Below are 27496 nucleotides of genomic sequence, written 5' to 3'. Positions count from 1 at the left end.
TTGAGGGTGTGCACAGGTGTCTTTTTATACTGATAACACGTTTAAACAGGTGCCATTACTACAGGTAATGAGTGGAGGAAAGAGGAGACTCTTAAAGAAGAAGTTACAGGTCTGTGAGAGCCAGAAATCTTGATTGCTTGTTTCTGACCAAATACTTATTTTCCACCATAATATGCATATAAAATGAAAAAAAAACAGACAATGTGATTTTCTGGATTTTTTTTTCTCAGTTTGTCTCCTATAGTTGAGGTCTACCTATGATGTAAATTACAGACGCCTCACATCTTTTTAAGTGGTGGAACTTGCACTATTGCTGACTGACTAAATACTTTTTTGCCCCACTGTATGTCTGTATCCAAATAGAAAGTAGTATAATGGCATATTCTTCAGAGTTTTACACCCCCGCCTCCCTTATCTTTGCATCTGATGAGAACAGTCTGGTTTCATGACAGCCCTTGCCAATTACAAAAATTTATCTTACAGCAGCAAAAATGAAGAAACGAAACCTTCAGAGAATGGACAAACCGAAACTTCAGCTCTGATTTTAGTATTAACCCTTCACATTCCCCCCTAGATAAATTTTGTTAACACATATGCAGCATCAGAGGTGCTATCCCAAGCTAACAGCTTGAGGGGTACTGGTCTTCACATGACTGATGCCGTGTTACCAGTCATGCCTGTCGCGGCGCACCCGTCCCCCCTGTATACTGCAGTTCACGAATAACAATTTTTGATGATGGTGGTGGGGATCTTTTGTAGGTAGCCATGTGCTTGGCTTCAACATCTTCATCAAGTAGCCTTTTGAGATCGGTGCCGAGAAGAGCAGGGGCAACGACACCTTTGGTATCATCATTAGCTGTCTTAGTGTAGAATTTCCTAATACATACAGGAATACACCAAAGAACAAGTTTTAGTATCGCATATACAACAAGGATACAGGCAGCAATGTGTAACAAGCTCTGTAACATCCCAGCTATCCAGCCCCCAATAGCCTTAAACCAATTGGCTGGATTAAGAAAGGAGAAAGTGTCTGACCACCAACTGTCCTTAGTACGATCATTGTCTTTATCGTATTGATCTCTGAGTCATTGAATATCTTCTAACTTTAAGTTTTAACTTCTACCAATAATAATATGGAAAATGCGAACAACCAAAACATTATGTCCCTTTTATTTGCTATTGGCTTGTTGGGTGATGAGGAGAACTTGATAGGGACCGTCATACAAGGGTTCTACGTAATAGAAGCAACAAGCCACTCTTCAAATAAATGGTAGTAGGTGCACAAGTAGGGTCTCCAGCCCACGTAATAATGTGAAAGAACTTGGCACTCAAATGGCAAAGTGGATTAGATCCTTTGTTTTATTTGCATCCAGATTGTACAGTCATATGTAAAAGTTTGGGCACCCCTATTAATGTTAACCTTTTTTCTTTATAACAATTTTGGTTTTTGCAACAGGTATTTCAGTTTCATATATCTAATAACTGATGGACTCAGTTATATTTCTGGATTCAAATGAGGTTTATTGTACTAACAGAAAATGTGCAATCTGCATTTAAACAAAATTTGACCGGTGCAAAAGTATGGGCACCCTTATCATTTTCTTGATTTGAACACTCCTAACTACTTTTTACTGACTTCCTGAAGCACTAAATTGGTTTTGTAACCTAATTGAGCTTTGAACTTCATAGCCAGGTGTATCAAATCATGAGAAAAGGTATTTGAAGTGGCCACTTGCAAGTAGTTCTCCTATTTGATTCTCCTATGAAGAGCGGCATCATGGGCTCCTCAAAACAACTCTCAAATGATCTGAAAACAAAGATTATTCAACATAGCTTTTCAGGGGAAGGATACAAAAAGTTGTCTCGGAGATTTAACCTGTCAGTTTCCACTGTGAGGAACATAGTAAGGAAATGGAAGAACACAGGTACAGTTCTTGTTAAGCCCAGAAGTGGCAGGCCAAGAAAAATATCAGAAAGGCAGAGAGGAAGAATGGTGAGAACAGTCAAGGACAATCCACAGACCACCTCCAAAGACCGGCAGCATCATCTTGCTGCAGATGGTGTCACTGTGCATCGGTCAACAATACAGCGCACTTTGCACAAGGAGAAGCTGTATGGGAGAGTGATGCGAAAGAAGCCGTTTCTGCAAGCACGCCACAAACAGAGTCGCCTGAGGTCTGCAAAAGCACATTGGGACAAGCCAGTTACATTTTGGAAGAAGGTCCTGTGAACTGATGAAACAAAGATTGAGTTGTTTGGTCATACAAAAAGGCGTTATGCATGCGCTGTATTGTTGACCGATGCACAGTGACTCCATCTGCAGCAAGATGATGCTGCAGGTCTTTGGAGGTGGTCTGTGGATTGTCCTTGACTGTTCTCACCATTCTTCTTCTCTGTCTTTCTGATATTTTTCTTGGCCTGCCACTTCTGGGCTTAACAAGAACTGTACCTGTGTTCTTCCATTTCCTTACTATGTTCCTCACAGTGGAAACTGACAGGTTAAATCTCTGAGACAACTTTTTGTATCCTTCCCCTGAAAAGCTATGTTGAATAATCTTTGTTTTCAGATCATTTGAGAGTTGTTTTGAGGAGCCCATGATGCCACTCTTCATAGGAGAATCAAAGAGGAGAACTACTTGCAAGTGGCCACCTTAAATACCTTTTCTCATGATTTGATACACCTGGCTATGAAGTTCAAAGCTCAATGAGGTTACAAAACCAATTTAGTGCTTCAGGAAGTCAGTAAAAAGTAGTTAGGAGTGTTCAAATCAAGAAAATGATAAGGGTGCCCATACTTTTGCACCGGTCAAATTTTGTTTAAATGCAGATTGCACATTTTCTGTTAGTACAATAAACCTCATCTGAATCCAGAAATATAACTGAGTCCATCAGTTATTAGATATATGAAACTGAAATAGCTGTTGCAAAAACCAAAATTGTTATAAAGAAAAAAGGTTAACATTAATAGGGGTGCCCAAACTTTTACATATGACTGTATGTTAAACGTTTTCGATCCGACAACGGATCTTTATCAGAACTTCTCTGAAAAAGCATATATACAAAAATAGAAACAAATCTGTGTTATTGAGTGTCATATTTAGAGAAGATAAACATTACAATTCATAAGAATGATATATACTTCAAGAAACAAGGTTGAACTATTTATCAAGGAATATAAATCTTGTCAAACAGAATCTTGAGGTTGAATCCCAGGTGTGAAGTGATCCGTGAGGTAAGGTATAGAAATCGATGTTAAGGAGATATCCGCCCAAATTACCTATAAAATCTATCAAATCTACATCAGAGGTGAAACCACGATCAAGGATATTATGGAGTTCCGGCAACAAGGTGCCGACCAAAAAGTGAAAGGTGACAGTAATACACGTGAGGTGTAAGATATGTCTTTCCTAAAAAAGAGCAAAGCGAGAATCCTATATAGCGGGATCTTTAAATTATTATCATATGCAGAAAATATTGACAAATGCTCAATGGTAGTAGTGCAAGTGAGTGAGCGCAGGAACCTCTTTAGAGTGAATATTAATAGTCCCTGGACTTAATATATACCTGAATTTAATATATATGAGGAGAGGTAATGCGCTGGTATAGTCATCTAAGGCACTTATTTTGTATGGCGCTGTAATGACAAAAATGAAAAGGATTGCCCAATGTTGCTTAACTCCATAATATCCTTGATCGTGGTTTCACCTCTGATGTAGATTTGATAGATTTTATAGGTAATTTGGGCGCATATCTCCTTAACATCGATTTCTATACCTTACCTCACGGATCACTTCACACCTGGGATTCACCTTCAAAATTCTGTTTGACAAGATTTATATTCCTTGATTAATAGTTCAGCCTTGTTTCTTGAAGTATGCATTGTAATGTTTGTTATCTTCTCTAAATATGACACTCAATAACACAGATTTGTTTCTATTTTTGTATATATGCTTTTTTAGAGAAGTTCTGATGAAGATCCGTTGTCGGATCGAAAACGTTTAACATACAATCTGGATGCAAATAAAACAAAGGATCTAATCCACTTTGCCATTTGAATACAAGGGTTCTAGTCCGTGCTTCCTGACATGCCTTTTCACGACTACCAAATCACCAGGCTTCAGGTTATGACAGGTGTCGGTTTCTGATGCTTCGGGCTTAGCAAGATGCTTCGGGGGCACACGTTGAAGTTGACCGGGATTACAGGTCTGACAGATATTACAGGAACGGTTGAGCTCTGTCAAAACTGTGGAAATTCCCGGGGCCCAGTAGAATTTTTGCACCAGGGAGAGGGCCTGATTCTTTCCTCGATGTGTAGGCCCATGTGGCAATAGCAGGGTACATCCGCTTAGGGAGACACACGAGTTGGTCCTTTTTCCAGAGGCCATTATCCATACGTGTCCCATCAGTCTTCCATTGCTTCACCTCTTCCTTTGGAGACCTTCTCTGCATCGTCATTAAGCGGTCTCGCGGGGTCCGACAGAAAACTTCAGTCTGTTGTAGATCATCAGGTTCTCGTAGGGTCAGTGCTTCTTGTAACTGTTTACGCTGAGAGCGTGTGGTCACCATAGTTGGTATGGTTGGTTCAACGGGTAAGAGAGTGGCGGCTTTTGCTTGCATATCCGGAAATGTGTTGCCAACAGTCTGTGGACTGGTCCTAGGACCGTGCGCCTTAACTTTGATAATGGCCACCTGAGTAGGTAATTTGATCGAGTCCATGAGGGCTTTAACAGCTTCAGCATTTTTCACTGGGGTTCCGACAGTAGTAATAAACCCTCGATTGGCCCATAGAGCCCCAAAATCGTGAGCAATACCAAATGCATACCGTGAGTCCGTGTATATATTAGCACGTCTGTTCTTGGCCAAAGTACATGCAGTAGACAGAGCCTGGAGTTCTGCTTCTTGTGCGGACTGTGAGGGCAGGAGCGCAGCTGCGTCCACTACAGTGTCCTCTGGTAACAGCGTATCCCGTGTGGAATCTACCAAACTCGTCAGCATATCTTGAACCGTCCGTGTATAACACCAGATCAGGTTCTGGGAGTGGATTCTCACTGACATTTGGTGGAGTAGCTGTTTCTTCAGTCAGAAGTTGGGAACAATCATGTTGGAGGTAATCCTCATCACTGCCATCTTTCTTGGGGACCGGCAGTAAAGTAGCGGGGTTGATTGTAGTACAGCGATGCAACTTGACATAGTCAGGCAAAAGGAGTGAACATTGCAGCCGTAAATGTCGTTGCACAGTCAAATGTCTTGGTTGCTGCAGTGTCAGTATTGCTGCAATATCATGCGGAGCAAAAATATGCGATTCATGTCCAAGAATTCTGTCTGCAGTCTTGTCAAGCAACGAGTGAGTGGCGTGAACTGCCCTCATGCAACTTGGTGATGCTCGGGCCACTGGGTCGAGGCGGGCCGAATAATAGCCCACTGGTCGCTGCCTGTTGCCATGTGACTGTGTAAGTACCCCTGCTGCGTGTCCTCCATTCTCAGACACATAGAAATGGAACGGTCGAGTATAGTCCGGGATGCCCAAGGCAGGGGCACAAGCAATAAGCCGCTTCAACTCAGAGAAGGCATGATGAAGGCTTTCCATGCAAACCGGTGATCTTCCCGTATAGTTCATTATGCCGTCTTTCAAGGCGTTGTAAAGGGGTTGCATTATGCGGGATGCATCCGGTATCCACTGACAACAATAAGTGCACAGTCCAAGAAAACGCTGGAGTTCAGTTTCATCTTTTGGGAATGGAAGGGAGCTGACAGCTATTTTTCTTTATTCTGTGAGGTGTCTGACACCCTGAAGGAGACAGTGACCCAAGAAGATCACTTGACCAAGGCAGAACTGGAGTCTCGAGGCCGAAACCCGACAGTTCAGTGCTGCCAGATGCTTGAGGAGGCTGACAGTGGCAACAATGGCTTCCTGCTCCGTTCGTGCACACAACAAAAGATCATCCACATACTGAAGCAGCGTGACCTGGGGGTGATCTAACTGCCAGGGCAAGAGACACTCGCTCATGTTTTTTGCAAACTGGTTGGGACTGTTTTGGGCCCCTTGTGGCATAACCGTCCATGTTAACTGTCGTCTCTGAAAAGTGAATGCAAACAAAAACCAGCAATCTGGGTGTAACGGAATGCTAAAGAAGGCATTGGTAAGATCGATGACTGTAAACCAAGCAGCATCCTGGGGTATTTGAGACAAAAGAGTATGAGGATTAGGCACCACTGGAGTTTCCAGAACAGTAGCTGCATTAACTGCCCATAGGTCTTGTACCAGCCGGTACACAGGGGGCTGGCCAGGTGGGGTCTTTTTCTTAACGGGAAACAAGGGCGTATTACACGGAGAAACACAGGGTACCAGAGCACCGTTATCAAGTAACGTTTGCATTTGTTCCTGAAGGCCCCGCTCCTGATCATGTTTCAAAGGATATTGATGGACTTTGGGAAAAGGGGCACCAGGTTTGAGAAACACTTTTACTGGTTCTACAGGCATTTTCCCTAAATCATTTGGCCCTTTTGACCAGAGTTTAGATGGTATCTCTGAGAGGTATGGGGTGAGGCGTTGATCCTCAGGCAATATTGGGGGTGGATCTGGGCCTATCGGGGCCATCATAACTGTGGGAAGGGCATGCAAAATACAGATTTCCTCACTGTCTTCATCTGCATAGGGGTTATGTAACGTAAGAACCATCCGACCATCATCTTGGAATTGTATTCTGGGGCGGAACTGTGATAATGAATCTGCCCCTAGTAAAGTTACTGGACATGTGGGAGAGATTACGAACTGGGCAGTAACCTCGGGGAAGGGTCCCACAGGGATGGGTTTTGTAAGAGTATGTTTATTGGGTCTGCCATCTACTCCAATTAAAACAAGCTCTTGATCTGAGAGTTGAATAGGGATATCCGTAGGTACATCTGATGATTTGATTATAGAATTGGCCGCCCAAGTGTCTACCATGAACTTAACAAGGGTGTCCCCTACAGGGAGCGTGACGGATGAGCATGCCCCAGGTTTGGTGGAGGACATTGTGATGGCAGACCCTGGTTGGCCACCCCTTCAGTATGGACTATTAGCAGGATTTTGGGGCTGTCCGTAATCAGGGTATCCTCTGGGGTTCCCAGTATTTAGATTACGATTGGAAGAGGGAACTTGAGGGTAGCATCTATCAGCGGGAGTGTGACAGTCTCTCTGAAAGTGACCCAGTCGCCCGCAGCGCCAGCATTGTGAATGAGAATTAACATGGCGGAGCTGGGGAGGAAGGCTTCTATTCATAGAATTAGAGATATTGGAGTAGGGAGCTGAAGTCTGAGGGGGGGGCAGAGTTTGCTGTGTGCTCCAGTGATACTGATAAGAGACTGGCTGTGTGCTCGCAGCTGCAGTGGGGGCGAAGGGGGATATGGTGTGGGCTAAGATGGGAGGGGGTACTGAAGCAGCTGCTAGCTTGCTTTTTTTTTCTCTCTGCTGAACAGAGCGGGTTAAAGTCTTCTGAAAATTTTTTTTTTCTTTTTCCTCTGGATCGGGTGAACGGGGATTGAGGCTGGCTGCGGATGATAATAGGTACCGTCAGCATTCAACAACGGAAAGGTGGGGGCTGCAACACCCGGTCTTCTTGTGCCACAATTATAACAAATTATAACAGACCTCTCTCCACTGAGGATTAGTAACTCCACATACAGCACAGATCCACCCGGCAGGATCATAGGGTGGGGGCATACTGAGTTTCGGTAGTCCAGGATACATCGGTGCCTTAGGGTTAAGGGGGACAGAGCTTACAGTCGGGAGGAGAGGCTAGATTTCCTGGGGAGGGAGCTTACCATCTAGCAGGGAAACTTCTTGTTTCAAATCATTCTTAACCATCTGTCTGCCTGACACATTGTCTCATTAATCTCAGTTCCTTCTTTAATCAATCACTTTCTCACACCAGTCACTTCCTTGAACCACAATACATCCCGTCTTTGCCATAATAATAGACAATTTTTCCGTCTTCAACATAGCAGTAACAGAAACAATCAGAATTCACTTGCTGTTCAATGTCCACATAACCTTCATTATACAATTCATGTGCCAAGCCACGGAATTCCTCAGCGCCTTCAAGTAATCCATCATCAGTCAACCTTCCTTTATTCTTTTTAACTCCTTCATCCCATAGCGTAGGCTGCAACCTCCCGCCCTTAGGAAATCCCAGAATCGAAAATATTTTTCCTGCATTCCTGACACATTTCTTTCCTCGTCTTTGAATCATAAGACTAACAGTATCTGATCCTTCACACAATTCCAAACTTTTCTTTTTCTTCCACAGAAATATAATTCTCTCCTTTAGAGCTAAATATCCTGACAAATTGTGCACAGATCTGGAGCGGCCGTCTCAGATTGTTCCACCGGGTCAACCCCCTCTGGGAAGCCCAAAATTCGCGGTACTCAGTGAAAGGAGGAGGGCGTCTCAGACTATCCCTCCGGACACCTCTGGTTATATATATCTATCTATATATACAGTGCCTACAAGTAGTATTCAACCCCCTGCAGATTTAGCAGGTTTACACATTCGGAATTAACTTGGCATTGTGACATTTGGACTGTAGATCAGCCTGGAAGTGTGAAATGCACTGCAGCAAAAAAGAATGTTATTTCTTTTATTTTTTTTTTTTAAATTGTGAAAAGTTTATTCAGAGGGTCATTTATTATTCAACCCCTCAAACCACCAGAATTCTGTTTGGTTCCCCTAAAGTATTAAGAAGTATTTCAGGCACAAAGAACAATGAGCTTCACATGTTTGGATTAATTATCTCTTTTTCCAGCCTTTTCTGACTAAGACCCTCCCCAAACTTGTGAACAGCACTCATACTTGGTCAACATGGGAAAGACAAAGGAGCATTCCAAGGCCATCAGAGACAAGATCGTGGAGGGTCACAAGGCTGGCAAGGGGTACAAAACCCTTTCCAAGGAGTTGGGCCTACCTGTCTCCACTGTTGGGAGCATCATCCGGAAGTGGAAGGCTTATGGAACTACTGTTAGCCTTCCACGGCCTGGACAGCCTTTGAAAGTTTCCACCCGTGCCGAGGCCAGGCTTGTCCGAAGAGTCAAGGCTAACCCAAGGACAACAAGGAAGGAGCTCCGGGAAGATCTCATGGCAGTGGGGACATTGGTTTCAGTCAATACCATAAGTAACGTACTCCACCGCGATGGTCTCTGTTCCAGACGAGCCCGTAAGGTACCTTTACTTTCAAAGCGTCATGTCAAGGCTCGTCTACAGTTTGCTCATGATCACTTGGAGGACTCTGAGACAGACTTGTTCAAGGTTCTCTGGTCTGATGAGACCAAGATCGAGATCTTTGGTGCCAACCACACACGTGACGTTTGGAGACTGGATGGCACTGCATACGACCCCAAGAATACCATCCCTACAGTCAAGCATGGTGGTGGCAGCATCATGCTGTGGGGCTGTTTCTCAGCCAAGGGGCCTGGCCATCTTGTCCGCATCCATGGGAAGATGGATAGCACGGCCTACCTGGAGATTTTGGCCAAGAACCTCCGCACCTCCATCATGGATCTTAAGATGGGTCGTCATTTCATCTTCCAACAAGACAACGACCCAAAGCACACAGCCAAGAAAACCCAGGCCTGGTTCCAGAGGGAAAAAATCAAGGTGTTGCAGTGGCCTAGTCAGTCTCCTGACCTTAACCCAATTGAAAACTTGTGGAAGGAGCTCAAGATTAAAGTCCACATGAGACACCCAAAGAACCTAGATAACTTGGAGAAGATCTGCATGGAGGAGTGGGCCAAGATAACTCCAGAGACCTGTGCCGGCCTGATCAGGTCTTATAAAAGACGATTATTAGCTGTAATTGCAAACAAGGGTTATTCCACAAAATATTAAACCTAGGGGTTGAATAATAATTGACCCACACTTTTATGTTGAAAATTTATTAAAATTTAACTGAGCAACATAACTTGTTGGTTTGTAAGATTTATGCATCTGTTAATAAATCCTGCTTTTGTTTGAAGTTTGCAGACTCTAACTTATTTGCATCTTCTCAAACCTGCTAAATCTGCAGGGGGTTGAATACTACTTGTAGGCACTGTACCTGAGTTACGTATCCTACCCATCTTCGATCACTTCACCATGCCTGACTCTAACAGTGAATTCAGGATTGCAGGATATTTTGACTATAAAGAGAGCCACAATCACTGGTCAATCCGGGGTGTCCGTCCCTTATGAGGTACGGTTCGAGCACTGGGCCCCCAACGGGACTACACCTCTATATGATTCCACCCATGAATCACCCCACCACGGGGACAAACCTCAGATTCTCTTTGCAGCAACAAGCACAGGAAAACCACACCAGCGGTCAGTCTGAACAGTATAACTGCCAACTTACCGTGGTTGTCGTGGGGGGTGATCAGGCCCAATTTTCCAGCACCCGTGTCCGCTCCGAGGGTCCTTTGTCTTGTTGTCCTCCGGGGGCAGAGGCGTCCCTATTCGGGGGCCGCACGTTGGGCGGCCAGCTGTCGGGGTAGCTATTTAGGGAGGGCTAAATTAACCCTTCATGGTTGAGCCAGTGATTTCCAAATTATTCCAGTGTTGCTAGCAACTGGGAATGACCACACGGAGACTGGGGTCTCTGTACGGGAGGATCGAGGCAGATCACTAAGCCCCTTTATTTTAGTCACTTCTTTTATAATCTTTTGCTTCATTATGCAAGGTTCTCAACTACCAATAGCATAATTTCACTTTATAAGCCAATAATATTGCAAGAAAACCGGAAACTACATATACAGTGCCTACAAGTAGTATTCAACCCCCTGCAGATTTAGCAGGTTTACACATTCGGAATTAACTTGGCATTGTGACATTTGGACTGTAGATCAGCCTGGAAGTGTGAAATGCACTGCAGCAAAAAAGAATGTTATTTCTTTGTTTAATTTTTTTTTAAATTGTGAAAAGTTTATTCAGAGGGTCATTTATTATTCAACTCCTCAAACCACCAGAATTCTGTTTGGTTCCCCTAAAGTATTAAGAAGTATTTCTGGCACAAAGAACAATGAGCTTCACATGTTTGGATTAATTATCTCTTTTTCCAGCCTTTTCTGACTATATTTAAGACCCTCCCCAAACTTGTGAACAGCACTCATACATGGTCAACATGGGAAAGACAAAGGAGCATTCCAAGGCCATCAGAGACAAGATCGTGAAGGGTCACAAGGCTGGCAAGGGGTACAAAACCCTTTCCAAGGAGTTGGGCCTACCTGTCTCCACTGTTGGGAGCATCATCCGGAAGTGGAAGGCTTATGGAACTACTGTTAGCCTTCCACGGCCTGGACAGCCTTTGAAAGTTTCCTCCCGTGCCGAGGCCAGGCTTGTCCGAAGAGTCAAGGCTAACCCAAGGACAACAAGGAAGGAGCTCCGGGAAGATCTCATGGCAGTGGGGACATTGGTTTCAGTCAATACCATAAGTAACGTACTCCACCGCAATGGTCTCCGTTCCAGACGAGCCCGTAAGGTACCTTTACTTTCAAAGCGTCATGTCAAGGCTCGTCTACAGTTTGCTCATGATCACTTGGAGGACTCTGAGACAGACTGGTTCAAGGTTCTCTGGTCTGATGAGACCAAGATCGAGATCTTTGGTGCCAACCACACACGTGACGTTTGGAGACTGGATGGCACTGTATACGAACCCAAGAATACCATCCCTACAGTCAAGCATGGTGGTGGCAGCATCATGCTGTGGGGCTGTTTCTCAGCCAAGGGGCCTGGCCATCTGGTCCGCATCCATGGGAAGATGGATAGCATGGCCTACCTGGAGATTTTGGCCAAGAACCTCCGCTCCTCCATCAAGGATCTTAAGATGGGTCGTCATTTCATCTTCCAACAAGACAACGACCCAAAGCACACAGCCAAGAAAACCAAGGCCTGGTTCAAGAGGGAAAAAATCAAGGTGTTGGAGTGGCCTAGTCAGTCTCCTGACCTTAACCCAATTGAAACCTTGTGGAAGGAGCTCAAGATTAAAGTAGACATGAGACACCCAAAGAACCTAGATAACTTGGAGAAGATCTGCATGGAGGAGTGGGCCAAGATAACTCCAGAGACCTGTGCCGGCCTGATCAGGTCTTATAAAAGACGATTATTAGCTGTAATTGCAAACAAGGGTTATTCCACAAAATATTAAACCTAGGGGTTGAATAATAATTGACCCACACTTTTATGTTTAAAATTTATTAAAATTTAACTGAGCAACATAACTTTTTGGTTTGTAAGATTTGTGCATCTGTTAATAAATCCTGCTCTTGTGTGAAGTTTGAAGGCTCTAACTTATTTGCATCTTATCAAACCTGCTAAATCTGCAGGGGGTTGAGTACTACTTGTAGGCACTGTATGTCCGTCATAGAAAGTAGTATAATGGCATATTCTTCAGAGTTTTACACTCCCGCCTCCCTTATCTTTGCAACTGATAAGAATAATCTGGTTTCATGACAGCCCTTGCCAATTACAAAAATTTATCTTACAGCAACAAAAATAAAGAAACGAAACCTTCAGAGAATGGACAAAACGAAACTTCAGCTCTGATTTTAGTATTAACCCTTCACAACCACAATAAATAAACACCAAAATAATTTTATTAAATTTCAGACAGACCTATACATCGTTAAAAACATTAAAAAGTCACTCCATGACAGTTAGAGTGAACCAATGAGGTTAATAATATAGCCCTCTAGAACTTTATAATATGGATAAAGGTAAACACCTGGTCAAAATATTGATGGAATAACATGACAATATGATAATGTATCCAAGATACCATAACCATACATGAGGATGCAACCCAAATAAATCATGGACCAGAGTGTATATAATACCCTAAAGGAGAGAGAGATGCACTAGTCACCACAAATTCCCCCCTCGTCAGAGAAAGGACATAATAAAGAGGCAAAAAACAGAGAAATTGCCTCTGAATCCTGATTCAATGGTTCAAAATCAGGTAGCCAATAGCACATAAAAAGAGCACTTTGTGCATAGCTATCATACCATACCACAAATAAGGGGAGCCTGTGGAAGATGCCCGATGCGTGTCGCTACCGCAAAGTAGCTTCGTCAGGGGCCCCTGACGAAGCTACTTTGCGGTAGCGACACGCGTCGGGCACATAGCGCTCATTTTTGGTCAGTAGCTTTCTCTCCTTTTAGTGCTGCGGGGAACATCTGATAGCGGTGTGCTGCGGGGAACATCTGATAGCGGTGCGCTGCGGGGAACATCTGATAGCGGTGTGCTGCGGGAAACCTGCTGATAGCGGCGCACTGCGGGAAACCTGCTGATAGCGGCGCGCTGCGGGAAACCTGCTGATAGCGGCGCGCTGCGGGGAACATCTGCTGATAGCGTCGTGCTGCGGGGAACATCTGCTGATAGCGGTGCGCTGCGGGGAACATCTGATGGCGACGTGCTGCGGGAACATCTGATGGCGGCTCACTGTGGAGAACATCTGATGGCGGCTCACTGCTGGGAACATTTGCTGATAGCGTCGTGCTGCGGGGAACATCTGCTGATAGCGGTGCGCTGTGGGGAACATCTGCTGATAGCGTCGTGCTGCGGGGAACATCTGCTGATAGCGTCGTGCTGCGGGGAACATCTGCTGATAGCGTCGTGCTGCGGGGAACATCTGAAGGCAGCATGCTGCGGGGAATATCTGCTGATGGCGATGTGCTGCAGGGAACATCTACTGAAGGCAGTGCGCTGCGGGGAACATCTGATGATAGCAGCTCACTGTGGAGAACATCTGCTGATGGTGGTGCGCTGCGGGGAACATCTGATGGCGACGTGCTGCGGGGAACATCTGATGGCGACGTGCTGCGGGGAACATCTGATGGCGACGTGCTGCGGGGAACATCTGATGGCGACGTGCTGCGGGGAACATCTGATGGCGACGTGCTGCGGGGAACATCTGCTGATAGCGTGCTGCGGGGAACATCTGCTGATAGCGGTGCGCTGTGGGGAACATCTGATAGCTCGTGCTGCGGAGAACATCTGCTGATAGCGGTGTGCTGTGGGGAACATCTGATAGCGTCGTGCTGCGGGGAACATCTGATAGCGTTGTGCTGCGGGGAACATCTGCTGATAGCGTTGTGCTGCGGGGAACATCTGCTGATAGCGTCGTGCTGCGGGGAACATCTGCTGATAGTGTCGTGCTGCGGGGAACATCTGATAGCGTTGTGCTGCGGGGAACATCTGATAGCGTTGTGCTGCGGGGAACATCTGATAGCGTTGTGCTGCGGGGAACATCTGCTGATAGTGTCGTGCTGCGGGGAACATCTGCTGATAGTGTCGTGCTGCGTGGAACATCTGCTGATAGTGTCGTGCTGCGGGGAACATCTGATGGCGGCGCACTGCTGGGAACATCTGATGGCGGCTCACTGCTGGGAACATTTGCTGATAGCGTCGTGCTGCGGGGAACATCTGCTGATAGCGTCGTGCTGCGGGGAACATCTGATGGCGTTGTGCTGCGGGGAACATCTGATGGCGTTGTGCTGCGGGGAACATCTGCTGATAGTGTCGTGCTGCGGGGAACATCTGCTGATAGCGTTGTGCTGCGGGGAACATCTGCTGATAGTGTCGTGCTGCGTGGAACATCTGCTGATAGTGTCGTGCTGCGGGGAACATCTGATGGCGGCGCACTGCTGGGAACATCTGATGGCGGCTCACTGCTGGGAACATTTGCTGATAGCGTCGTGCTGCGGGGAACATCTGCTGATAGCGTCGTGCTGCGGGGAACATCTGATGGCGTTGTGCTGCGGGGAACACCTGATGGCGTTGTGCTGCGGGGAACATCTGCTGATAGCGTCATGCTGCGGGGAACATCTGATGGCGGCTCACTGCTGGGAACATCTGCTGATGGCGTTGTGCTGCGGGGAACATCTGATGGCGGCTCACTGCTGGGAACATCTGCTGATAGCGTTGTGCTGCGGGGAACATCTGATAGCGTCGCGCTGCGGGGAACATCTGATGGCGTCGTGCTGCGGGGAACATCTGCTGATAGCGTCATGCTGCGGGGAACATCTGATAGCGTCGTGCTGCGGGGAACATCTGATAGCGTCGTGCTGCGGGGAACATCTGATAGCGTCGCGCTGCGGGGAACATCTGATGGCGTCGTGCTGCGGGGAACATCTGCTGATAGCGTCATGCTGCGGGGAACATCTGATAGCGTCGTGCTGCGGGGAACATCTGATAGCGTCGTGCTGCGGGGAACATCTGATAGCGTCGTGCTGCGGGGAACATCTGATGGCATCGTGCTGCGGGGAACATCTGATGGCGGCTCACTGTGGAGAACATCTGCTGATGGCGGTGCGCTGCGTGGAACATCTGATGGCGACGTGCTGCGGGGAACATCTGATGGCGACGTGCTGCGGGGAACATCTGATGGCGACGTGCTGCGGGGAACATCTGATGGCGACGTGCTGCGGGGAACATCTGATGGCGACGTGCTGCGGGGAACATCTGATGGCGACGTGCTGTGGGGAACATCTGATGACGACGTGCTGCGGGGAACATGTGCTGATAGCGGTGCGCTGCGGGAAACCTGCTGATAGAGGCGCGCTGCTGGGAACATCTGCTGAAGGCGGTGTGCTGCTGGGAACATCTGCTGATAGCGTTGTGCTGCGGGGAACATCTGCTGATAGCGGTGTGCTGTGGGGAACAACTGATAGCGTCGTGCTGCGGAGAACATCTGCTGACAGCGGTGCGCTGTGGGGAACATCTGATAGCGTCGTGCTGCGGGGAACATCTGATAGCGTTGTGCTGCGGGGAACATCTGCTGATAGCGTTGTGCTGCGGGGAACATCTGCTGATAGCGTCGTGCTGCGGGGAACATCTGCTGATAGTGTCGTGCTGCGGGGAACATCTGATAGCGTTGTGCTGCGGGGAACATCTGATAGCGTTGTGCTGCGGGGAACATCTGATAGCGTTGTGCTGCGGGGAACATCTGCTGATAGTGTCGTGCTGCGGGGAACATCTGCTGATAGTGTCGTGCTGCGGGGAACATCTGCTGATAGTGTCGTGCTGCGTGGAACATCTGCTGATAGTGTCGTGCTGCGGGGAACATCTGATGGCGGCGCACTGCTGGGAACATCTGATGGCGGCTCACTGCTGGGAACATTTGCTGATAGCGTCGTGCTGCGGGGAACATCTGCTGATAGCGTCGTGCTGCGGGGAACATCTGATGGCGTTGTGCTGCGGGGAACATCTGATGGCGTTGTGCTGCGGGGAACATCTGCTGATAGTGTCGTGCTGCGGGGAACATCTGCTGATAGCGTTGTGCTGCGGGGAACATCTGCTGATAGTGTCGTGCTGCGTGGAACATCTGCTGATAGTGTCGTGCTGCGGGGAACATCTGATGGCGGCGCACTGCTGGGAACATCTGATGGCGGCTCACTGCTGGGAACATTTGCTGATAGCGTCGTGCTGCGGGGAACATCTGCTGATAGCGTCGTGCTGCGGGGAACATCTGATGGCGTTGTGCTGCGGGGAACACCTGATGGCGTTGTGCTGCGGGGAACATCTGCTGATAGCGTCATGCTGCGGGGAACATCTGATGGCGGCTCACTGCTGGGAACATCTGCTGATGGCGGCTCACTGCTGGGAACATCTGCTGATAGCGTTGTGCTGCGGGGAACATCTGATAGCGTCGCGCTGCGGGGAACATCTGATGGCGTCGTGCTGCGGGGAACATCTGCTGATAGCGTCATGCTGCGGGGAACATCTGATAGCGTCGTGCTGCGGGGAACATCTGATAGCGTCGTGCTGCGGGGAACATCTGATAGCGTCGCGCTGCGGGGAACATCTGATGGCGTCGTGCTGCGGGGAACATCTGCTGATAGCGTCATGCTGCGGGGAACATCTGATAGCGTCGTGCTGCGGGGAACATCTGATAGCGTCGTGCTGCGGGGAACATCTGATAGCATCGTGCTGCGGGGAACATCTGATGGCATCGTGCTGCGGGGAACATCTGATGGCGGCTCACTGTGGAGAACATCTGCTGATGGCGGTGCGCTGCGTGGAACATCTGATGGCGACGTGCTGCGGGGAACATCTGATGGCGACGTGCTGCGGGGAACATCTGATGGCGACGTGCTGCGGGGAACATCTGATGGCGACGTGCTGCGGGGAACATCTGATGGCGACGTGCTGCGGGGAACATCTGATGGCGACGTGCTGTGGGGAACATCTGATGACGACGTGCTGCGGGGAACATGTGCTGATAGCGGTGCGCTGCGGGAAACCTGCTGATAGAGGCGCGCTGCTGGGAACATCTGCTGAAGGCGGTGTGCTGCTGGGAACATCTGCTGATAGCGTTGTGCTGCGGGGAACATCTGCTGATAGCGGTGTGCTGTGGGGAACAACTGATAGCGTCGTGCTGCGGAGAACATCTGCTGACAGCGGTGCGCTGTGGGGAACATCTGATAGCGTCGTGCTGCGGGGAACATCTGATAGCGTCGTGCTGCGGGAAACATCTGATAGCGGCGTGCTGCGGGGAACATCTGCTGATAGCGGCGTGCTGCGGGGAACATCTGCTGATAGCGGTGTGCTGCGGGGAACATCTGCTGATAGCGTCGTGCTGCGGGGAACATCTGCTGATAGCGTCGTGCTGCGGGGAACATCTGCTGATAGCGTCGTGCTGCGGGGAACATCTGCTGATAGCGTCGTGCTGCAGGGAACATCTGATGGCGTCGTGCTGCGGGGAACATCTGATGGCAGCTCACTGTGGAGAACATCTGCTGATGGCGGCTCACTGCTGGGAACATCTGCTGATGGCGGCGCACTGCTGGGAACATCTGCTGATGGCGGCGCACTGCTGGGAACATCTGATGGCGACGTGCTGCGGGGAACATCTGATGGCGACGTGCTGCGCGGAACATCTGATGGCGACATGCTGTGGGGAACATCTGATGGCGACGTGCTGCGGGGAACATCTGATGGCGACGTGCTGTGGGGAACATCTGATGACGACGTGCTGCGGGGAACATGTGCTGATAGCGGTGCGCTGCGGGAAACCTGCTGATAGAGGCGCGCTGCTGGGAACATCTGCTGAAGGCGGTGTGCTGCTGGGAACATCTGCTGATAGCGTTGTGCTGCGGGGAACATCTGCTGATAGCGGTGTGCTGTGGGGAACAACTGATAGCGTCGTACTGCGGAGAACATCTGCTGATAGCGGTGCGCTGTGGGGAACATCTGATAGCGTCGTGCTGCGGGGAACATCTGATAGCGTCGTGCTGCGGGAAACATCTGCTGATAGCGGCGTGCTGCGGGGAACATCTGCTGATAGCGGTGTGCTGCGGGGAACATCTGCTGATAGCGTCGTGCTGCGGGGAACATCTGCTGATAGCGTCGTGCTGCGGGGAACATCTGCTGATAGCGGTGTGCTGCGGGGAACATCTGCTGATGGCGGCGCACTGCTGGGAACATCTGATGGCGGCGCACTGTTGGGAACATCTGCTGATGGCGGCGCACTGTGGGGAACATCTGATGGCGGCGCACTGTGGGGAACATCTGCTGATGGCGGCGCACTGCTGGGAACATCTGCTGATGGCGGCGCACTGTGGGGAACATCTGCTGATGGCGGCGCACTGTGGGGAACATCTGCTGATGGCGGCGCACTGCTGGGAACATCTGATGGCGGCGCACTGTTGGGAACATCTGCTGATGGCGGCGCACTGTGGGGAACATCTGATGGCGGCGCACTGTGGGGAACATCTGCTGATGGCGGCGCACTGTTGGGAACATCTGCTGATGGCGGCGCACTGTGGGGAACATCTGCTGATGGCGGCGCACTGTGGGGAACATCTGCTGATGGCGGCGCACTGTGGGGAACATCTGTCATATTTCCAGTGTCTGTTTCCTTCAGGTTTACTTCAGACCCCTGAGCCGCGGCCGTTACAGATCACGGAGGTCGATCCACAGAGTTCGGAGTTCAGAAAGCGGAGTAAGGAGTTTGAGAGGGCGTCTCTGGTGCTTGTGAAGGTAACGTCACGATTTGTGCTGCGGGGGGCGCATTATTATGGTGGTCCGGTCCTGAGGACGTAGCACAGGATGATGGGGGTGCTGGTGCAGTAGTGGGTCAGGCGGGGGCTGCACCTGTAGGATATATGCACTGGTGAGAAGCACTTGATGCCGCTGACGTCGCCGATCACTTTTCAGCTTGTACCTTTTTTATGTTCTAATTGAATCAATAAAGTTTTTAATACAATTGCAGACAGGTTGTAGGTTTTGGGATATGAGGCGCCGGCCCCAGCCTCCTCTTTCTGGTGCCCCCGCTGTGCCTCGGCCAGCCCCCTTCTTACATATGCCCCCTGTTCTGGGACTATTAAGGCTGCGGCTTTTCCTAATTTAGCGGCTTTCTATTCTTTTTGTCGCCCCCGGTCATTGCCAGGTTCAGGCGGTGGCAGATTTCACCTGATTCCATGGCGCTCACAAAACACCGCCCCTATAAGTGAACCTGATGGAATCTCCCGCAAATCCAGGGAGAAGGCACCAGACTCCACATACAGTGGCGTGTAAAAGTCTGTGCCCCCTGGTCAGGATTACTATAGTATTGTTTTAGTGGACAGTTCAGCAAGCTGAAGATGAAATGATCTAAAAGGGATAACGTTCCATTTACTTTGTATTTTAGGTGCAAAAAAATATTTTCATCTTTTACATTATAAAAATTACAAAAATGAAAATGGGCTGATGCAAAAGTATTGACACCCTTGGAGATTTTTGTGCTCAGATAACTTTGACTGAGGTGTCAGACCTTATTAAGCCTGTTAGGGTTATGGCTTGCTCGTTATTGTTAGGAAAGGCCAGGTGATGAAAATTTCCAGCTTTATAAAAACCCAGCCTCCGCTAACCTTGTGCCAAAAACCAGCAGCCATGGGATCTTCTAAGCAGCTGTCGAGCACTCTGAGAATGGTGGAGGCCACAAAGCAGGAGACGGCTATAAGAAGAAAGCAAAGCATCTACAAGTTGTTCTTTCCTCAGTTCAAAATAGAATTAAGAAATGGCTGTTACCAGGAACAGTGGAGGTCAAGATAAGGGCTGGAAGACCAAGCAAAACTTCAGTGCGAGCTGCTTGTGGGATTACTACATAAGCAAATCAGAACCTCTGTCTGACTGCAAAAGATCTTCAGAAAGATTTATCAGACTCTGGAGTTGTTGTGACAAGTAGAAAAAATCCAGCTTCTGGCAACAATCCATAAAAATATGAAAATCCTTTATTAAAGACAACTTTAAAATTCTAACAATTCCCTGGCACATTGAGGGGGGGGCAGGAAACAACATGGCGACACGTTTCAAACACAAACGGCGTTCTTCCTCAAGGCCTGATGGGAAATCTTTCCCATCAATCCTAAGTACCCAGTAAATGATGCTCATTGGACAAAAAAAATAATCACATGATCTAAAACTGCATAAATGAGCAAAACAACAAAGAGGCAGAACACAAAAAGAGACAAAGAAATGTAAATTACACAAAAATCACCTGAACTAAGAGCATGAAAATAAAGAAAATACACAAAAAGAAACCTAATAATGACACGTAGGATCACGGCCCAAGTGCGGACCTTCAGGTGATGAAGTAATCTGTTCACCTCTCGGAGGATCCCGCACTCCGTACCGAAGCCCCGTACAGACGTCGTCTCTCGCTGATGGTGCAGGGTGAAACGCCCGGAGGCAGAGGATATATTCCTGATGGCGCAGGGTGAAACGCCCGGAGGCAGAGGATATATTCCTGATGGCGCAGGGTGAAACGCCCGGAGGCAGAGGATATATTCCTGATGGGACAGGGTGAAACGCCCAGAGGCAGAGGATATATTCCTGATGGCGCAGGGTGAAACGCCCGGACGCAGAGGATATATTCCTGATGGCGCAGGGTGAAACGCCCGGACGCAGAGGATATATTCCTGATGGCGCAGGGTGAAACGCCCGGACGCAGAGGATATATTCCTGATGGCGCAGGGTGAAACGCCCGGACGCAGAGGATATATTCCTGATGGCGCAGGGTGAAACGCCCGGACGCAGAGGATATATTCCTGATGGCGCAGGGTGAAACGCCCGGACGCAGAGGATATATTCCTGATGGCGCAGGGTGAAACGCCCGGACGCAGAGGATATATTCCTGATGGCGCAGGGTGAAACGCCCGGACGCAGAGGATATATTCCTGATGAGGCAGGGTGAAACGCCCGGAGGCAGAGGATATATTCCTGATGGCGCAGGGTGAAACGCCCGGAGGCAGAGGATATATTCCTGATGGCGCAGGGTGAAACTCTCGGACGCAGAGGATATATTCCTGATGGCGCAGGGTGAAACGCCCAGACGCAGAGGATATATTCCTGATGGCGCAGGGTGAAACGCCCGGAGGCAGAGGATATATTCCTGATGGCGCAGGGTGAAACGCCCGGACGCAGAGGATATATTCCTGATGGCGCAGGGTGAAACGCCCGGACGCAGAGGATATATTCCTGATGGCGCAGGGTGAAACGCCCGGACGCAGAGGATATATTCCTGATGGCGCAGGGTGAAACGCCCGGACGCAGAGGATATATTCCTGATGGCGCAGGGTGAAACGCCTGGAGGCAGAGGATATATTCCTGATGAGGCAGGGTGAAACGCCCGGAGGCAGAGGATATATTCCTGATGGCGCAGGGTGAAACGCCCGGAGGCAGAGGATATATTCCTGATGGCGCAGGGTGAAACGCCCGGACGCAGAGGATATATTCCTGATGGAGCAGGGTGAAACGCCCGGACGCAGAGGATATATTCCTGATGGCGCAGGGTGAAACGCCCGGACGCAGAGGATATATTCGTGATGGCGCAGGGTGAAACGCCCAGACGCAGAGGATATATTCCTGATGGCGCAGGGTGAAACGCCCGGACGCAGAGGATATAATCCTGATGGCGCAGGGTGAAACGCCCGGACGCAGAAGATATATTCCTGATGGCGCAGGGTGAAACGCCCGGACGCAGAGGATATATTCCTGATGGCGCAGGGTGAAACGCCCGGAGGCAGAGGATATATTCCTGATGGCGCAGGGTGAAACGCCCAGAGGCAGAGGATATATTCCTTATGGCGCAGGGTGAAACTCCCGGACGCAAAGGATATATTCCTGATGGCGCAGGGTGAAACGCCCGGAGGCAGAGGATATATTCCTGATGGCGCAGGGTGAAACGCCCGGACGCAGAGGATATATTCCTGATGGCGCAGGGTGAAACGCCCGGACGCAGAGGATATATTCCTGATGGCGCAGGGTGAAACTCTCGGACGCAGAGGATATATTCCTGATGGCGCAGGGTGAAACGCCCGGACGCAGAGGATATATTCCTGATGGAGCAGGGTGAAACGCCCGGACGCAGAGGATATATTCCTGATGGCGCAGGGTGAAACGCCCGGACGCAGAGGATATATTCGTGATGGCGCAGGGTGAAACGCCCAGACGCAGAGGATATATTCCTGATGGCGCAGGGTGAAACGCCCGGACGCAGAGGATATAATCCTGATGGCGCAGGGTGAAACGCCCGGACGCAGAAGATATATTCCTGATGGCGCAGGGTGAAACGCCCGGACGCAGAGGATATATTCCTGATGGCGCAGGGTGAAACGCCCGGAGGCAGAGGATATATTCCTGATGGCGCAGGGTGAAACGCCCAGAGGCAGAGGATATATTCCTTATGGCGCAGGGTGAAACTCCCGGACGCAAAGGATATATTCCTGATGGCGCAGGGTGAAACGCCCGGAGGCAGAGGATATATTCCTGATGGCGCAGGGTGAAACGCCCGGACGCAGAGGATATATTCCTGATGGCGCAGGGTGAAACGCCCGGACGCAGAGGATATATTCCTGATGGCGCAGGGTGAAACGCCCGGAGGCAGAGGATATATTCCTGATGGCGCAGGGTGAAACGCCCAGAGGCAGAGGATATATTCCTTATGGCGCAGGGTGAAACTCCCGGACGCAAAGGATATATTCCTGATGGCGCAGGGTGAAACGCCCGGAGGCAGAGGATATATTCCTGATGGCGCAGGGTGAAACGCCCGGACGCAGAGGATATATTCCTGATGGCGCAGGGTGAAACGCCCGGACGCAGAGGATATATTCCTGATGGCGCAGGGTGAAACGCCCGGACGCAGAGGATATATTCCTGATGGCGCAGGGTGAAACTCTCGGACGCAGAGGATATATTCCTGATGGTGCAGGGTGAAACGCCCGGAGGCAGAGGATATATTCCTGATGGCGCAGGGTGAAACGCCCGGACGCAGAGGATATATTCCTGATGGTGCAGGGTGAAACGCCCGGACGCAGAGGATATATTCCTGATGGCGCAGGGTGAAACGCCCGGACGCAGAGGATATATTCCTGATGGCGCAGGGTGAAACTCTCGGACGCAGAGGATATATTCCTGATGGCGCAGGGTGAAACGCCCGGACGCAGAGGATATATTCCTGATGGAGCAGGGTGAAACGCCCGGACGCAGAGGATATATTCCTGATGGAGCAGGGTGAAACGCCCGGACGCAGAGGATATATTCCTGATGGCGCAGGGTGAAACGCCCGGAGGCAGAGGATATATTCCTGATGGCGCAGGGTGAAACGCCCAGAGGCAGAGGATATATTCCTTATGGCGCAGGGTGAAACTCTCAAAGCACAGTTGTTAACAATTCCGAAAAGAGGGAAGAATAGGAAGCATTTAAGGAAACCAGGATGGATGAACACAGAACTTAAGCACATGCTAAAAAGGAAGAAAAAAATGTTTATAAAATGGAAAGAGGGAGGCATATCTAAAGAAGAATATAATGCTGTCTGCAGAACCTGCAGGGCACAAATCAGATTAGCTAAAGCTGAAAATGAACTGAGGCTTGCAAGAGATGTCAAAAGCAATAATAAAGGATTTTGGGGATATGTCAAAAGTAAAAGAAAAGTCAAAGATGCTATAGGATTTTTACAGGATGAAAATGATGAAATGGTAAGACAGGATGTTGAGAAGGCTGAACTTTTAAATTCCTATTTTGCATCTGTTTTCTCTCAGAAAGGAAATGCAACATCAACTGTTATTCACTGTCCTATTAAGGGAATAGAAGAATCCAGGATATCTATAAACAGAAAGATAGTGAGGAAACACTTAGCTAACCTAAATGAATTCAAGTCTCCAGGTCCAGATGAATTACACCCCAGAGTACTGAAGGAGATAGCAGAAGAAACTTTTGAACCCCTCTCCATAATCTTTGAAAATTCTTGGAGAACAGGAGAAGTGCCAGAAGACTGGAGAAGAGCAAATGTTGTTCCTATCTTCAAAAAGGGGAAGAAGGTGGACCCAGGCAACTATAGGCCGGTGAGTCTGACTTCTATACCAGGAAAGATCTTTGAACAAATTATTAAACAACATGTATGTCAATACCTGGATAAGAATGAAGTGATTAAACAGAGTCAGCATGGGTTTCTAACTAATAAGTCATGTCAGACTAACTTAATTTCCTTCTATGACGGTATCACTGATTGGGTGGATCAAGGAAATGCTGTAGATATAGTATATCTTGACTTCAGCAAAGCATTTGACAAAGTCTCTCATACAATCCTTATTGAAAAAATGACTAAGTATGGAATGGACAAGGCAACTGTTAGGTGGATTCATAACTGGCTTAGTGATCGGACCCAAAGAGTGGTCGTAAATGGCTGCACATCCAGTTGGAAGAATGTCTCAAGTGGGGTACCACAGGGCTCTGTCCTGGGCCCTGTATTGTTCAACATCTTTATCAACGATTTAGATGAAGGAATTGAGGGTAAACTGATTAAATTTGCTGATGACACAAAGCTAGGAGGGATAGCTAATACTAGAGAAGAGAGAGAGAGGATTCAAAAAGATTTAAATAAACTGGAGAAGTGGGCAGCAACTAACAGAATGGTTTTTAACAGGGAGAAATGCAAAGTACTACATCTGGGCAATAAAAATGAAAAAAGCATATATAGAATGGGAGGAATAGGGCTAAGTGACAGCACATGTGAAAAAGACTTGGGTATACTAATAGATCACAGACTGAATATGAGTCAACAGTGTGATGCAGCAGCAAAAAAGGCAAATGCAATTCTAGGATGTATTAACAGAAGCATACAGTCTAGATCACGTGAAGTCATTATTTCCCTCTACTCCTCTTTGGTCAGACCTCATCTGGAATATTGTGTCCAATTTTGGGCACCACATTTTAAAAAAGACATCAACAAACTGGAGCAAGTTCAGAAAAGAGCGACCAGAATGGTGACCGGTCTGCAAACCCTGTCTTATGAGGAAAGGTTGCAGGATTTGGGAATGTTTAGTTTGCAAAAGAGAAGACTGAGAGGAGACTTAATAGCTGTCTACAAATATCTAAAGGGCTGTCACATTGTAGAAGGATCAACTTTATTCTCATTTGCACAAGGAAAGACTAGAAGCAATGGGATGAAACTGAATGGGAAGAGACACAGATTAGATATTAGAAAAAACTTTTTGACTGTTAGAGTGATCAATGAGTGGAACAGGCTGCCACGAGAAGTGGTGAGTTCTCCTTCAATGGAAGTCTTCAAACAGAGGCTGGACAGACATCTGACTGGGATGATTTAGCGAATCCTGCTTTGAGCAGGGGGTTGGACCAGATGGCCCAGGAGGTCCCTTCCAACTCTACGATTCTATGATTCCCGGACGCAGAGGATATATTCCTGATGGCGCAGGGTGAAACGCCCGGACGCAGAGGATATATTCCTGATGGAGCAGGGTGAAACGCCCGGACGCAGAGGATATATTCCTGATGGCGCAGGGTGAAACGCCCGGACGCAGAGGATATATTCGTGATGGCGCAGGGTGAAACGCCCGGACGCAGAGGATATAATCCTGATGGCGCAGGGTGAAACGCCCGGACGCAGAGGATATAATCCTGATGGCGCAGGGTGAAACGCCCGGACGCAGAGGATATATTCCTGATGGCGCAGGGTGAAACGCCCGGACGCAGAGGATATATTCCTGATGGCGCAGGGTGAAACGCCCAGAGGCAGAGGATATATTCCTGATGGCGCAGGATGAAACTCCTGGACGCAGAGGATATAATCCTGATGGCGTAGGGTGAAACGCCCGGACGCAGAGGATATATTCCTGATGGCGCAGGGTGAAACGCCCAGAGGCAGAGGATATATTCCTGATGGCGCAGGATGAAACTCCTGGACGCAGAGGATATATTCCTGATGGCGCAGGGTGAAACGCCCGGACGCAGAGGATATATTCCTGATGGCGCAGGGTGAAACGCCCAGAGGCAGAGGATATATTCCTGATGGCGCAGGATGAAACTCCTGGACGCAGAGGATATATTCCTGATGGCGCAGGGTGAAACGCCCGGACGCAGAGGATATATTCCTGATGGCGCAGGGTGAAACGCCCGGACGCAGAGGATATATTCCTGATGGCGCAGGGTGAAACGCCCGGACGCAGAGGATATATTCCTGATGGCGCAGGGTGAAACGCCCGGACGCAGAGGATATATTCCTGATGGCGCAGGGTGAAACGCCTGGACCCAGAGGATATATTCCTGATGGCGCAGGGTGAAACGCCTGGACGCAGAGGATATATTCCTGATGGCGCAGGGTGAAACGCCCGGACGCAGAGGATATATTCCTGATGGTGAAGTTATTAGTGTTGGAAATATCACTTAAATGCTCATTATTTCTGATTTTCATCCTGCAACTGTTGCATCCAATGTAACTGACACGGTGTGAAGTGTAGTGTGTGCAAGAGATGACATTCTTGGGATTACAATTAATAAACTGATTATATGAGTATGAGTATTATCAAAATGAGAAAATGTCTTCCAGGGACTGGCGAAACTGCAGGTCTTCCAGGGACTGGCGAAACTGCACGTCTTCCAGTGTGTCGCTCCACATTAAAAAAAAACCTTTTGCTTAAGCCAAGCACTCTTGGGTGTGGACAGATTAAAAAAAGGAGTTGTGGTACATTGTTCTACTGTTCAGAACAATGGCCTTCATGGAATAGACATTGGAGGAAAACCTCTCCTGCGTCCTCACCATAAAATTCAGTGTCAGAAGTGTGAAAAGAACATTAAACAAGCCTGATGCATTATGGAAACAAGTCCTGTGGACCGATGAGGATAAAATAGATCTCTGTGGCCACAAGGATCAAAAGTAGAGAAAAAAGGGCACAGAATTTCAGGAAAAAAAACCTCGCCAACCATTAACCCTTTAATGACCATGCCAATTTTTACAATTCTGACCACTGTCACTTTATGTGGCTATAACTCTGGCGCTTCCATGGATCCCGCCGATTCTGACTTTGTTTTTTCGTGACATATTGTACTTCATGTTAGTGGTAACATTTTTGCAATTTTCAAACTTTTAATTTTTGTGCCCTTAAATCAGCGAGCCACACAAATTTATAAATAAATAACATTTCCCACATGTCTACTTTACATCAGCAAAATTTTGGAAATTTTTTTTGTTGTTAGGAAGTTATAAGGGTTAAAA

At 48.4% G+C, this 27496-nt stretch overlaps 1 protein-coding gene across 1 annotated transcript in view; it reads left to right on the top strand.

Annotated features, from left to right (window-relative positions):
• Positions 1–27496, top strand: part of LOC141054979 (protein mono-ADP-ribosyltransferase PARP9-like) — a 105913-nt gene that overhangs the window by 74828 nt on the left and 3589 nt on the right. Inside the window, exon 7 of the mRNA XM_073551902.1 lies at positions 18872–18987. Within this exon, the coding sequence (XP_073408003.1) occupies positions 18872–18987 (116 nt within the window). The remainder of the gene's footprint in view (positions 1–18871; positions 18988–27496) is intronic.

This window comes from Dendrobates tinctorius, unplaced genomic scaffold (genome assembly GCF_039654945.1).
Source record: "Dendrobates tinctorius isolate UK_male_01 unplaced genomic scaffold, ASM3965494v1 ptg000182l, whole genome shotgun sequence".
Classification (NCBI taxonomy): Eukaryota; Metazoa; Chordata; class Amphibia; order Anura; family Dendrobatidae; genus Dendrobates; species Dendrobates tinctorius.
This window is presented reverse-complemented; position numbering and strand designations above follow the sequence as displayed.